We start from the raw sequence: 15,328 nt of genomic DNA, 5'->3' as shown, positions 1-15,328 counted from the left end.
GTTGACCTTTGACCTCACAGGAGCAGGAGTGTGTCACAGACGATAAACGCCGCTCGACTCGACGGGTGTGATCCAAGATGGAGGACGAGTCTGTGACGTTGTCCAGGTGTTTGGTCTAAACCGCCGAGGCCCCGGTCTGACCACAGAAAAACTCTAAGAATTAAATTAAACATTTAAAGGTTTAGATGTTTAAACAAAACTTTAATTTTGATATAAAGAAACAAATATGTAAAGTTCATTTAACTCATTTTCCTTCTTGCTCTTCGTGGCACCACAGAGACCCTGAACCACAGTTTGGAAACCACTGGTCTAAACTATTGGATCCTCTTTTAGTCCTGGTTTAGTCCTGGTTTAGTCCTGGTTTAGTCCTGGTTTAGTCCTGGTTTAGTCCTGGTTTAGTCCTGGTCTGGTCCTGGTTTAGTCCTGGTTTGGTCCTGGTTTAGTCCTGGTCTAGTCCTGGTTTAGTCCTGGTCTAGTCCTGGTTTAGTCCTGGTTTAGTCCTGGTCTAGTCCTGGTTTAGTCCTGGTCTGGTCCTGGTTTAGTCCTGGTTTGGTCCTGGTTTAGTCCTGGTTTAGTCCTGGTCTAGTCCTGGTTTAGTCCTGGTCTAGTCCTGGTTTAGTCCTGGTTTAGTCCTGGTCTAGTCCTGGTTTAGTCTTGGTCTGGTCCCGGTCTAGTCCTGGTTTAGTCCTGGTCTAGTCCTGGTTTAGTCCTGGTCTAGTCCTGGTTTAGTCCTGGTTTAGTCCTGGTTTAGAAGAGTTCACCATAAGGAGGGTTGAAACAGGGCGGGAGAGATCCCTAAATGACTCAAACACAGATACATTTAAAACGACTTCAGGGAGTTTTTGAAGAGGAAACGTTTTTTTTTCACGGGACAAATCTGCAAAAAGTCGATTCTTAAAACTTGGTGTGATTTAAAAAAGTCCATGACACGTGTTTAATTATATAGATATGCTTTTATTAGAAAGAAGACACATTCATTTTGTGCTCTGAAAACTGTACATTAACAAAGAGTCGACCCCGAAAATAAAAAGAGGAGGCGGCGCTGCTGGGGTCAAAGTTCATGAGAGGTACGTCCTTTTATTTTTTAGACAAATACGTTCGTGGGGAAGTGGAGGTGATGTCAAAACACACACTGTTTACGTTGCGATACATTACACCCCGGATATGGGCGATGTGGGAGGGGCGTGAGGAGGGGGCGGGGTCAGGATAAACATGGGTCATATTTATAATAATGAGAACAACTATCCCCAAGCACAGTAAGAAAGATATTTATAGGCTAAAATCCATTCTGTAGAACTCTGTTGAAGTAATTACATTGCTGTACATCGAGACTCCGCGTGAACGTTGTGCTTTCTGCTTCTGTGCGTCCGTCGAGTTCGCCGCCGCAGCCGTTCGAACCTTCGTTTATCGTCTTTTATCGATTATAATTCTAGGTTTAGCTCATTCTCATCTTTCACTTTCACACACACATTCAAACACACGACTCTGTAACTCTCTCGTTGGATTATTTTTGTACCGAACCTGCTCGTCCTTGGCTTCCGTAGACGCACTTACTGTTTACGGTCCGTCAGCGGCGCGGTTGAGGTTTTTTTGAGCGTTTCTGGGGCGTTCGCTCTAGCGTCTCTTAGTGTCCGGTTTGGAGAAGGCAACCTGCAAATTGTCCCAACTTTAGTCCAAAAAAGGTTGAGTTTTGTGTTTTCCACCGCAGAGAACGTGTTTGAACTGTGGACACAGAGCAGACAGCGCCCTCTGTAGTTCTGAGAAGGATTTGTTGAAAGAGAGAGCGGAAACGCAGCGTAACTTTACAAAAAAAATAAAATAAAAATCAAGGTTTGAATCATTTAACACAAGGAGCGAGCGCCGTGTGGTTTTAAGAGTGAATCTGTTTTGGCTGAAATAATCGTCGTCCAAAAATGTTCGTTTATCGTCTGAAATTGAACACATAAAAGTAAACGCTGCGTTCGTGATCTCTTCGTAAATTTCAACTTCCTCTTCAGGCGTCCCTCTGTTTCGATGGCGCAGGGCGGTGACCTTCGACCTCCTCCTCTGCTGCGTCTGTTCGTCGATTGGTTTTGGAGGTTCGTTGTGGGAGGAGTTACACCTCAGTCTGTAGGTCCATGATCTCTTGTCCCACGAGGGGGATGGTGGCGCTGTTCTTCTCCCACTCCACCGCCTGGAGCTCCAGGGGGGGCGGGGCCACCGTCTCCAGGTCCTTACGCACCCAGGACGGGGGGGAGTGGGGCTTCCGGATGCCCTCCCAGCCCCTCTTACTGGGCGTCTGCTGCTTTTCCTACACAAACATAAAAGTAAGTAAGAAAAGTTTCGAGTTTAGGAGTTTATTCAGGCTGTAATGAGCTCATACGTCCACATGGGGGCAGGAGAACATTTTTTACTATTGATTACACTGAACTTTACCAGGAAATATCCAAAAGGTAAATGTATAGTGACTAAACGAAAGAACTCACTGTGTTACAACAAAAACTTTTTACAATATTAATTTTAGGCGCCCCCATCTGTGTAAAAAACTGGACGATAAAATGTGACGTCGTCTGAAACTCACAAATTTAAAACTCCTTCCTGATTTGACGGTTTGTGAGGGTCTTTCTTCTGTCTTGAGTTGAATTGTGTTATTGCTACAACATCCATAGACTGTTTATGTGTTTAAGTCGACTAAGAGGCTCCAGTCAGATGAAGCTCATTGATGCTAACACTTATAGCGGCTAATCTGGAAAAGCACTCGCCCCTCGGTTTGTTTTTAATGTTCAGATCTAAATTTACAGACCAAATAGTGAAAGAAGAGCAGATACAGAGAGAGGGGGCGCAGTTTTTCAATGTAAAGTGAATTAGAGCCGAGTCGACGGAGCTGAATCGTGCTCATGTTCACTTCCTGTGCGCGTGCTAGCGTGTTAGCGTGTTAGCGATGTCCATGTGTATAAACAGTCTATGGTAACAACAGACGACCGCCGCCATCGCAAATCCTTCAAACCAGGAAGGAACTCTGTCTAAAACCCAATAACGGCTAAATATTATTATTATTATCGTTACATAATATCGTTACGAGGTTTTGTTGCAGTCTGATGGTCAGTTTCTTTGATTCTACACTTTGAAAAATAAACTTCTCTCGTTTTATTCGTGCTCACATTCACTCGTCAGGATCCTGTTCCCAAACTCACGTCTGTTTTTCTAAATTCTGTCTTTTGACCATAATCGCGGCGTGTAATACAATATAATCTCTCTTAAGGGTGATTGACTGAAAAACTAATTAAATTTTGCTGCCAAATTTGAGGCAAAATTGGCACCAAAAACACCAAACGTGTTCTTGGCAAACCTGTTAAATCTACTAATGACTCATTATCTCTGACTGCAGCTGGAGCACATCTGGAGAGATGATTTCTCGTTAACTAGAGACATTAAGATAACTTCTGATCTGTTGTTCTGCAGTTTAGCGTGTGATGCTAGGCTAATACTGGCTACGTGCTAAAGCGTCCAAAGCTGTGGGATGGATGGAGCTCTGGAGGAGGATGATCATGTCTGAAGAAATAAACTGGTGCTATGAAGATGAGGCAGCTACAGGCCAACATGGAGCCAGCTCTGAGCAGAGAACATCAGCGTGACCTTTGAACTGCGCAAACTACATCTGCAACCGACTTTTGACACGTCTTCACTATGAGCGGGCTTGCATCTCCACAAACCCGACTCGTATTTGACCTGGAGAAGCGCCTCCGCCTGCCCGTTTCCATGGAAGTGTTGTTCTTTTGGCTGTAATGTTCTGTAAAGTTCTCCCTTCTTGGAGAAAGTCCCAGAGTATGGTTTTAACTTTGTGTTTCCATGGAATCGTGCAGGTGACAGACGACCTCCAGAAGGTTCTGTGGTTTTACAGTTTTACACGTTTAAGAGTAAATAAAGGTAAATAAAGTATAAAGAGGGGAGGGGGCGTGGTTATTTACACTCATGTTGGTCTTGTCACTGCTGGCTGAGGACACGCTCCATCTTTTGGCCGCTCTGCCCTCTGGTGGAGACTCTCTATCAGTGTACGTCTTCCTGCTGAGCTCCTGAAACATGTCCTGGTGTCTCTTCCTCGTGTGCATTATCTTCTACAGGGACAGCGCACACAACACCACCGGGTTTACTCAAAACGCTAACGCCAGAGTCAAATATCAACTTTGTTTTGGTCTAAATAGGATTAAAAAAACTAGAATTACCTCAAAGTCAAGCTCTGCATAGCGTGATTTTCGTCTCTGGGGGAAGATGAGACACAGATTAAAGGAAAGGTCTAGGTTTGGTTTTGCAGACAGAGTTTTAAAGGGATATTATTGTTCTGTTTCACTCAAGAAATAAGGATTTGTTAATAAATAAAATAAACAAGACAAGACTGGTGTTAAACAGGTTTAAATCTGAGGGGATTAATGTTCAGAGTCTGGAGTTAGTCCCTGAGTCAGTCCCACGTCGGCTCCAAACTTTACACTCGTGTTCGATCTTTAGTCGACGTGTGGAAACAGTGAAGGTTTTGAATTTGAATTAATTGGTTTATTAACAAAAAGTACTTGTATTAGCGTTTTGTTTGATTTTTTAGGAGCAGTTGCAGACGTGTGGTTGAGGAAACATGTTTTTTTTTATGAATTGATTTGAATTTACACATTAAAAATCAACAGAAACTCAATATTTTTGTGTTTTGTGTATTTCTCGGAGCAAAAATGTTCCACTGAAACAAAATCTAATGTAGACACTTTCATTCAGTGTTCTTTTTTTCTTTATTTTTCTTTTTCTTTCTACACTTTTATAAACACAAGACATCAGATCTATGAAGTATCTGGAGTTATGTAAAGAAACTCTACTTTTTTCTTTTTTTTTTTACATTTTAAAGGAATGGAAACAGATCCAAAGTGATTTAGCCACAGACGAAGAAGAGACTTTATAGAAGTGAGTGTGACGTCACAGTTCAGCTCCAAATGAAGCACGAGTATCATAGCAACCAAAGAGCCAATCAGGACGAGGCTATTGAAGGTACCGCCCCTTCCTGCAACGCTGTCAATCAAACCTGTGGCTAACGCTAACAGGAGCGACCTCGGGGAAAGAAGGACCTGATTTGTCTGTTTTTAATGTTCATATCTTGATTTACAGACACAATAGTGAAATAAAAAGGATCATGTAGAGGGTTAATACGAACATTTAAGACCAGAATGACGAGTCGATGGAGCAGGAAGTCGCACATGATCACTTCCTGTTTGGAACGTGGCAGCGGCAGGTTAGCTCTGTTCATTTATATAAACAGTCTGTGGTTTCAGTTCACGATTTTGGCCTCATTTTGGCCTCATTTTGGCCTCACTGTTTATGAGGACTTAACCCTTTTTTGTCCAATCCAAATGTAAAAATCTTATGGTACGAGATCTTGTCCCATCTCCAAAGTTTTATCTTCAAATCCTCAAAGTCTCCAGCCTTTACTTTGTCCAAAAATATTTAGTAGAGTCACAGTATTTCACTTTTTTTCTTTTCTACACGATTCCATAAATCTTACTTCATAAATCTGACGTCGTCTGTGTTTTTATAAAATCCAGAAAGTAGTAAAAAAAATAAAAATAAACAGAATAAGCAGGTGTGTCCAAACTTTTGACTAGTACTGTGTATTTTTATATTTTTTAGAATTTTGTAGGTTAAAAAAAGTCACATTTTACTCATTGAGGTGGTTCTTGAGGCAAAAATAATAATAATAAATTGAGATTAACGTATTAAAATTATTATTAAAATGATCATAACGTGAACAAATATTTTAAATAATTTTATCTGTTTTATAAATGTAAAAAGTGCATGTAGTCAGTATTTTGGAGTTGCAGATTTTCACTTTTCTTCTTATTTTTCGACTTGTTTTGGCGTTTGCTGTTAACAGATTGTGAGCGCGCCCTTTACGCTCTCCGTCACGGCGCGGTGGAGGAAGGCCTGACCCGCGGCTCCGCAGATGTGGCAGCTGCCGGATCACATGGCGTTACCGTGGCGACGCCGCCCTCCAGTGAACAGACACTCGTGGCTCACGTCCAGCTCAGTCTGACGTCGACCTCAAAGAGTCTGACCTTTGAGCGTGAACTTTAGACGCAAAACAAGGATCTCCCTGCGACGGAGTCAGACGTAAAACACAAAAAACGAAACACAAAAGACGATATTTAAACGGTTTAACTTTGAACAGTTGTTTCTTCGTTACAGGAGACGGGGAGAAGAGTTTGGTCGTGTTTCTTACTCGTTTCTTTGACCAAATGTAGTTCATTTATAATAAACAGACACAACGCCATTTGCAGCTCGTTTAACGTTTTAGTTTAAATTTTAACCCGATGCCTGAGACTTTACAAATGTGTTTAGTTTTACATCTTTGCTCCTCAGACAAAGCTCGTTTTTGGGCTCGTTTTGAAGTTTTTTTGTAAATCTTCATAATATTATTTAAAGAAATTGACTGATGTGTTTTTTTTCATAGACGATTCGATTGTTCAGAGAAACGTCTGATCAGCTCTGACGATGTTTTTGGGTCAATATTTTGATTATTTTCCCCAAATTATGTATTTTAAATGTACCACAAACTCACACACGGCCCCTTTTTTACCCCCACACCTTTAAAAACCCTGTGCTCTCGTGTTTTGTGCAGCGTCTCTTGGTTTGTTGACGCATGTTTTGATTCTTCTAAATTTCTTTGAACTTTGCGTTGCAACACTGTAATTTCCCCACTGTGGGAAAAATAAAGGTTTAAAATAGTTTAGCTCATATTTTAAGTTTATTTATGTGGCACATTTAGTCTGTGGTGTCCAAAGTGTTTACAGGACAACAGAAACATGTGTATAAAAGACACGAAATAGAAAAATAAAGATTAAAAATAGAAATAAAACGATAAAAAACGGCTCCACGTGTATAAAAGGCCGTGAGGCTTTAGTTTGGATTTAAAAGTTTATTTTATGTTCCAAAGTGAAGCAGCAGTGACTCGTTTGTTCTGTGTTTCAGGTTCATTCAGGAGGAGCAGAGTCTGAACCAAATCCAAATGTGATTTTTATTCTTTCTTTTGTTTTATTGTTGGTCATTAGTGTCATTAACGAGTTGATTCATTCACACGACGCACTTCAATCTGTCTGATTTTATAAAACCACAAACTGTAAAAGTCTCTGTGTTTTCACTCTGTCTCTTAGACTCAACACACCTCTGCTCCCTGGTATTTAACACAGGACGCCGTGGAGTTTTATAATGTGTGTATGTGTTTGAGTTTTATGATGTGTGTATGTGTTTGAGTTTTATGATGGGTGTATGTGTTTGTTTGAGTTTTATGATGTGTGTATGTGTTTGTTTGAGTTTTATGATGTGTGTATGTGTTTGAGTTTTATGATGTGTGTATGTGTTTGTTTGAGTTTTATGATGTGTGTATGTGTTTGTTTTGAGTTTTATGATGTGTGTATGTGTTTGTTTTGAGTTTTATGATGTGTGTATGTGTTTGTTTTGAGTTTTATGATGTGTGTATGTGTATGTGTTTGAGTTTTATGATGTGTGTATGTGTTTGTTTTGAGTTTTATGATGTGTGTATGTGTTTGTTTTGAGTTTTATGATGTGTGTATGTGTATGTGTTTGAGTTTTATGATGTGTGTGTGTGTTTGTTTTGAGTTTTATGATGTGTGTATGTGTTTGTTTTGAGTTTTATGATGTGTGTATGTGTTTGTTTTGAGTTTTATGATGTGTGTATGTGTTTGTTTTGAGTTTTATGATGTGTGTATGTGTTTGAGTTTTATGATGTGTGTATGTTTGTTTTGACTTTAATGTGACGCACGTTGTTCAGCTCAAGTTGTTTTAAATGTGCTATAAAATAAACTCTATTTATTTAGTATTTGGTCATGTTTTGGCTCGTTGTTCGTCCTCGTTTCGCTCGTGTTCGTTTCGCTCGTGTTCGTTTCGCTCGTGTTCGTTTCGCTCGTGTTCGTTTCGCTCGTGTTCGTTTCGCTCGTGTTCGTTTCGCTCGTGTTCGTTTCGCTCGTGTTCGTTTCGCTCGTGTTCGTTTCGCTCGTGTTCGTTTCGCTCGTGTTCGTTTTGCTCGTCCTCATTTCGCTCGTGTTCGTTTCGCTCGTGTTCGTTTCGCTCCATTAAACTCGATGCTTTAAGTGCTGAGGTGGAGCTTGTATTTAATTTGATAACCACATCACTGAGGGGTCATTATTAACACAATATGATCTGGGCAGAGAGGCGGCCCGGTCCAGAGCTGTCCTCGGAGACGTTTTTATTTTTGCGAAATTAACTTTACGTGGTTGAACTAATTATGAAATGCCTCCCCCGGTGGTCGTCCCCGTTCGCTAAAGCGGCGCTAGTCAAACAGTGTTGTTCTGTTCCATGTTTTAGCTGATGGATGGCTGTATGTCTGCGCCAACACCAAAGATGATGAAACATGAACACGGAAACGTTCACATTGAAATATGAAGAGATATATATATAAAAAAATAAAAAAAACACAAAAAAAACCCACAAAAAAGTGACTGATTCAACATAAACATAAGGTGATGAGGTCGTCATGGATACCACACTGACATAAACAGATACATGTTTCTGAATAGTTTTTATCAATGTTAAAAGTGCAATGTGTAACTTTTCTGGTGACGACTATCTGCTTGTTTCCATGGCGACATTCACAGTATGGCATTTTTCCATTTATTTGAGCAAAAAAAATGGTCTCTGGTCGCTGAAAGTTGGTGAAATGCTTATAAACTCATCATGGTGAGTAATTAGGACGTTCTGAATGTATAAGGTAAATGAGGAGTCACTGTGGACCGATGCAAAACGTTTAAAATTAACTCGTTCTGTTTTAATAATCAGGACCGGCGCTTTTAAACTCATCCACCTCCGCAGATATAAGTGTGCCAAGTTACAGGTTAGATCTGTGGAGAGGCGAGCCCACTTACAGTAAGAAAGCATGTTGTTTTTCAAGGCCATTTCAACACCTGTAATTGAATAAATGAAAGACAGACGTGTTTAATGCCATACTAAGGAACATCCAAGGCAAAGCAACAACATCATAAGCAGCAGGCTAAACTTTTATCACCAGGAAAGTTACATATTCGAGCTTTAACTGGAGTCTTCCTTCAGTTTATGTGAGGTGTGGTACCTGTGGACACGTGGACACAGGAGGAGACGTGATGATGGACGTTTGAACTAAACGACTCCGCGGCTCGTCTTACCTCCAGTGAGCTCATGGACAGCGTGGACACGGTCTCGCTCTTGGTCATGACGCCGGAGTTCCCAGAATCCCCTGCTCCGTTCACGGCCGCCGTCTGGTGCAGGTTATGGGCCGGCGAGTCCCTCTCAGAGCAGGACACGCTAACCTGATCCGCGGGTAAAGTCTTGAGTCCGAATCCTGGTTCTCCGGAGGCGGGGTTGGCCAGGTGGATGAGCCTGGTCTGGGGCAGCTGCTCTATGTTGATGTTGTACTTATCGTCTTTGCTTTTGGACGGTTTGAGCATCCCCGTGTTGTTCGTCGGCATTATGACGTAACCTTTACCCTCGGCGCTACTCCCTTCGCCGTTTCCTCTGGGCATTTCTCCGTCGAGTTGTTTGAAAAGTTCTCCGTCGCAGATGTAGATGGACTTGGCGCCCGGGAGCTCGGTGCTGATGCCTTTAGCGGCTCCTTTCTCCCGTCTCATGGTGAGGGTGTGGCTGGTGTAGTCGGCGACGTTCTGCAGGTGGACTTTGGCCATGCTCGCCGGCATCGTGTTGAAATTGGAGCCCTTCTGAAGAGTCAGGGTCCCGGCGGAGGCTTTGTCGTCGCTCTGCAGGGAGGAGCGCTTCACGGTGCCTAGACACAGGAGAGGAAAGAGTTAAAGACGTCTGGGAGTCTGAGGGACAAACCTGACGGGAAAATGGGACGTGAATGGACATTTCTGCTGTCCATTTTTAAAGACTAATGTGGTTTGTCAAACACCTGAGAACTACAGCTGTGCAGACTGTTTATGTACATGCTAATGTGGCTAACCCGCTAGCTGCCGTGCTCCAAACAGGAAGTGATCATGTGTGCACTTCCTGCTCCATCGTCTCCTCTCTCTGTCTCTGCTGCTTCAGACTCATTCTGGTCTTAAATGTTCGTATTAACCCTCTACATGATCCTGGGGTTTTTATTTCACTATTGTGTCTGTAAATCAAGATCTGAACATTAATAACAGACAAATCAGGTCCTTCTGTCCCCGAGGTCGCTCCTGTTAGCGTTAGCAACAGGTTTGATTGACAGTGTTGCTAAGCGCCCGCTCTCTGCTAAACTAGCGGTGTGGGCGGGAAGGGGCGTTACCTTCAACAGCCTCGCTTCTGATTGGCTCTTTGGTTGCTATGATACTCTCCAGATTAGCCGCTGTACCTGCTCTCGCCTCCATGAGCTTCATTTGACTGGAGCTGAACGTGTCAGGGAAATATTTTGCTTTTTACATTTCTTCTCTTATAAGAAGAAAACACAAAATTTCATTAAAAGGAAAACTAAATACATTTCCTGACCACAGTGATTTTTAAGATGGCAGCAAATGTGGTTTGTGAGAGATTATCTTTAAGAATGTGACACGTGTCCATCCGTGTGGAGAGCAGACGCTGCACAGACGTGACTGAGCGTGACATCACCACAGCGTTCGGCCAAATGAAGCTCGAGGCTGGAGCAGGTGAAGAGGCTCATCTGGAGGCGAGGTCCATATTTGCAACACCGACCACGAGTATCATAGCAACCAAAGAGCCAATCAGGAACGAGGCTGTTGAAGGTAACGCCCCTTCCCCTCCGGGCGCTTAGCAACACTGTCAATCAAGTCGATGGAGCTGGAAATGTGCTCAGGCTCACATCTTATGTGGAACGTGGCGGCGAGCACGTTAGCAGAGTCCATTTATAAAAATATTCTATCGTCTTTAGGCAAAACACTCCACCAGCCTGCACAGTGTGTGTGAGCGTGTGTGTGTGTGTGTGTGTGTGTGTGTGGGGGTGAGTGTGTGTGAGTGGGGGTGGGTGTGTGTGTGTGTGTGTGTTATTATAGTGACCTCTGATGTCACATAAACACAGAGTGAAAACAGCGACATATTTGAGCGTGATGATGTCATCGAGCTGAGACGAATCACAAAGAAAAAAAACATCCACCGTCATCACATTTAAACATTTATACAAAACTGAAACATAAAACTTTATAACAGCCATGAAAAGAAGACAGTTTCTTATTTTCTTATTCTGCAGTAAACCCGGGTCTGTCTGAATTTATAATCAACACAAAACATTTAAATCTGTGTGATCCTTTCAAAGTAAAACTCCAGGACGACGCTGCTCGTCTCAAACTCGAGCTGCTCATTTGACACAAACTCACGTCACTGAACAGATTTTGGCTCGAGGCTCGATCCATGTCCCATAGTCCAGACACAAACTGTCCAGACAACATCAGCCTGGACATAACCAGGTCTGGACCAGGACTGGACCAGGACTGGACCAGGACTGGACCAGGACTGGACCAGGACTGGACCAGGACTGAACCAGGACTGGACCAGGACTGGACCAGGACTAAACCAGGACTGAACCAGGACTAAACCAGGACTGAACCAGGACTGGACCAGGACTGAACCAGGACTGGACCAGGACTGAACCAGGACTGGACCAGGACTGGACCAGGACTGGACCAGGACTGGACCAGGACTGAACCAGGACTGAACCAGGACTAAACCAGGACTGGACCAGGACTGGACCAGGACTGGACCAGGACTGAACCAGGACTGGACCAGGACTGGACCAGGACTGGACCAGGACTGGACCAGGACTAAACCAGGACTGAACCAGGACTAAACCAGGACTGAACCAGGACTAAACCAGGACTGGACCAGGACTGAACCAGGACTGGACCAGGACTGAACCAGGACTGGACCAGGACTGGACCAGGACTGGACCAGGACTGGACCAGGACTGGACCAGGACTAAACCAGGACTGGACCAGGACTGAACCAGGACTGAACCAGGACTACTGGACCAGGACTGAGCCAGGTCTGAAACTACATCTACGTCATTTTTCACAGTTTGACCCAAACAAAACTGGGGGCTCCTCAAAAATAAAAGTACCTCGACATTTAAGCCGTGATGATGTTTCAGCTCTGTCCAAATCTGTCAGAAGAGGCGGGACTTTACCTGAGCTTTAGCCAATCACAGCGGCACGCTAGCTAGCTCACTGCGTCTCAAAGCTAACACAACATAAACAAAACATAAAATAAAAAAACCTGTTAAAATTCAAATTAATTAAAATACAGACTACACAATCATGTTTATGTCGTACACTAATGCTACAGTACGACTGAGACACTATGCATCACAATTAGCATTAGCATTAGCATTAGCATTAGCACTGAGGCTCAAACATGTCTCTTTATAAAAACAGAAGTGTCTGGTGAAATATTCATTTTATTTGTGTTTAACATGTGACAGTGACGTCCACCTGCAGCTCCCTGTCCACTGTCTGACCATGACCTCTGACCTCTGACCCACCTGCAGCTCCTGTCCACTGTCTGACCATGACCTCTGACCCCTGACCCACCTGCAGCTCCTGTCCACTGTCTGACCTCTGACCTCTGACCCACCTGCAGCTCCTGTCCACTCTCTGATCTTTAAATATTTATTCATTTTGTTTCTGCAAAAACCTCAGAGATAAACCTGGACAGAAGTAGTGACACAAACACAGAGGTTGGGGGCGCTGTTGTGCACAGAGGCTAAACAACAACAAGCTACGATGATAAAACGACACACGTTTTGGCTAAATAAATATGTAGCTTCAGTTTTTTGACCCGTGCTACGTCGTTAGCATGTATTTAACCACGTGATGTTCGATGCTTCAGGATTTACAGGAGATTTCAAACAGCATAGAGTCAGAATCCAAAGCCTCGACGCCAAAATCAGGGTTTAAATTGTTGAGTTGTGGGATTCTCCACACGAGCTTTTGTCAAACACAACACAAACCCGCTCCTGTGTGGTTTAATATGTTGGTTATTGCGGGAGGGTCTCAGTAGATCTCCAGATGCAGTTGTTGATTTCCTGTCTCCAGAGATAATCAGATCTGAGCCTCGGCGGATATCAGCAGAGCCGCTATCAGATGAACCGGGAGCCGCTTCATTACACACCGATACTGAGCCAGACAAACGGCTCCGCTCCCGTCCACTGCTCCTCTATAACTCAAATCTATAACTCAAAACTTAAATCCAAACTGCTCAGATGTTTCTCCACGTTCAGTCTCAAGTTTTATTTGGACTGCTTCATTTTTATTTTTTCAGTTGCGCAGATCACTGTAGATTTGTGTGATCAGATTAATAAAATTCCAAACTGGGACAAACTCGGGTTGGGACGGTCGGTCACAGATAAAATCCTGAGTAATATTGTTCATTCTCGACTCACTTTTGGTTCAGTCTTGGTCTAAGGGACTTTTTTTCACCTTTTGTTCTGTATTTTAGCCAAACAAAGGACAGTATGTTTGTGTCTTTACTGTTGGAGCGATGAGATGGGTCAGAAATGGGCACACGTGGGACATTTCTCGTATAAAACCTGGATAAATCTGATAAATCTGGGTCAATGGGGACGTCTGGTCACTCTGCTGTAGATGGTCACACCCTGAGCTTCTCTAAATCCAAACATGGTTCTCTGCACTGATCTATTAATCCTCCATCTTCTCCTCTACATCAGAGTGTCCAGGTCTGTGGCAGAGTGTCCAACAGTCACACCTCACAGCAAGAAGGTTCCTCTGGTTTCCCCATCAACCCAAACATGCAGAACAGGTCAAATCCTCCAACTAAAAACGTCCTGACCAAGACTAATGTTGAAGGACGGGTCAAATGCAGGAGACGTTTCCCAACGGGGACAACAAAGTGCACCCTGACCTTAAAGGCCCATATGACACAAACTGCAGATTTAGGCTGAGTTCTTCTCTCAAACTGAAAACACTCTGTTCCACCTTGTGATGTCATCATGTGGTGATACAGGAAGTGCTCCACTGTGTTTTTAAACTTCACACACCTTCATTTATAGAATCATTTGGATCATTTCAGTCCTAGAATATTCTCGACTGAACTAAAGGTAAAAGGAGGAGTTAACATGAAAAGTACCACTTGATGACATCACAGGGTGGAACGTCGCATTTTGAGCTTTGTAGATGTCACAGACTAATAATAAAGTGTGACTCAAACATGTGAATGAAACAAAACACAACTCCAGGTCTGTTTTAGAGGACGACACATTATTAAAGCTGCAGAAGTTCAGTTTCATACAAAAAGGTAAATGATAATATTATTTCTGTAACACTCTGTAGACTTTAAACTGTGAAGTGACTCTGTTGTGTCGTCTCTTATGTCAGAACAGCTCCTCAGTGAAAATACGAGAGTGAGGAGAAGAGGAGGAGAGGAGCAGAGGAGGGACCAGGCGTCTGCTGCAGAGGAGTTTAAGACGAGCTCAGAGCAGCAGAACAGACTCCAAACACTCCCCAAAGAACAAGTGAGGAAAAGACAAAAGAGTGAGACAACAGAGAACATGGACACGAGGAGGAGGAGGAGCAGGAGGAGGAAGAGGAGGAGGAGGAGCAGGAGGAGCAGGAGGAGGAGCAGGAGGAGGAGCAAGAGGAGGCCTCCAAACAGTCCCCAAAGAACAAGTGTGAGTAAAAGACAAAAGAGTGAGACAACAGAGAACATGGACATGAGGAGGAGGAGCAGGAGGAGGAAGAGGAGGAGCAGGAGGAGGAGGAGCAGGAGGAGGAGCAAGAGGAGGAGGAGGAGCAGGAGGAGGAACAGAGGAGGAGGAGGAATAGGAGGAGGAGGAGCAGGAGGAGGAGGAGCAAGAGGAGGAGCAGGAGGAGGACCAGGAGCAGGAGGAGCAAGAGGAGGAGCAGGAGTAGCAGGAGGAGGAGGAGCAGGAGCAGGAGGAGGCTTACCTGATCTGCAGGCCATGTCCACGTCCTTCTCAAAGTCAGTCTGAAAAAGAAATTATGAAAATATTAGGAATAGTTTGTGCAGTAGAAGTACACGGACAAGTACACGGATCACACATGTACACAGATCACACATGTACACAGATCACACATGTACACGGATCACACATGTACACAGATCACACATGTACATACATCACACATGTACACGGATCACACATGTACACAGATCACACATGTACACGGATCACACATGTACACGGATCACACATGTACACAGATCACACATGTACACGGATCACACATGTACACAGATCACACATGTACACAGATCACACATGTACACGGATCACACATGTACACAGATCACACATGTACACAGATCACACATGTACACAGATCACACATGTACACGGATCACA

At 43.5% G+C, this 15,328-nt stretch overlaps 1 protein-coding gene across 3 annotated transcripts in view; it reads right to left on the bottom strand.

Annotated features, from left to right (window-relative positions):
* Positions 1–2,095: 2,095 nt before the first annotated feature.
* LOC117384375 (adhesion G protein-coupled receptor B1-like) overlaps positions 2,096–15,328 on the bottom strand; it is a 74,247-nt gene continuing 61,014 nt past the window's right edge. For 2 of the 3 annotated variants that reach the window (XM_055227691.1, XM_055227692.1), the window contains 5 exons: positions 14,910–14,949; positions 9,186–9,799; positions 4,203–4,238; positions 3,948–4,094; positions 2,096–2,290 (listed from right to left, as the gene is read on the bottom strand). In XM_055227691.1, coding sequence (XP_055083666.1) covers positions 2,096–2,290; positions 3,948–4,094; positions 4,203–4,238; positions 9,186–9,799; positions 14,910–14,949 — 1,032 coding nt within the window. The remainder of the gene's footprint in view (positions 2,291–3,947; positions 4,095–4,202; positions 4,239–9,185; positions 9,800–14,909; positions 14,950–15,328) is intronic. The other variant, XM_055227693.1, reaches the window with a different exon arrangement.

Source organism: Periophthalmus magnuspinnatus, chromosome 16 (genome assembly GCF_009829125.3).
Source record: "Periophthalmus magnuspinnatus isolate fPerMag1 chromosome 16, fPerMag1.2.pri, whole genome shotgun sequence".
NCBI classification, from domain to species: domain Eukaryota; kingdom Metazoa; phylum Chordata; class Actinopteri; order Gobiiformes; family Gobiidae; genus Periophthalmus; species Periophthalmus magnuspinnatus.
This window is presented reverse-complemented; position numbering and strand designations above follow the sequence as displayed.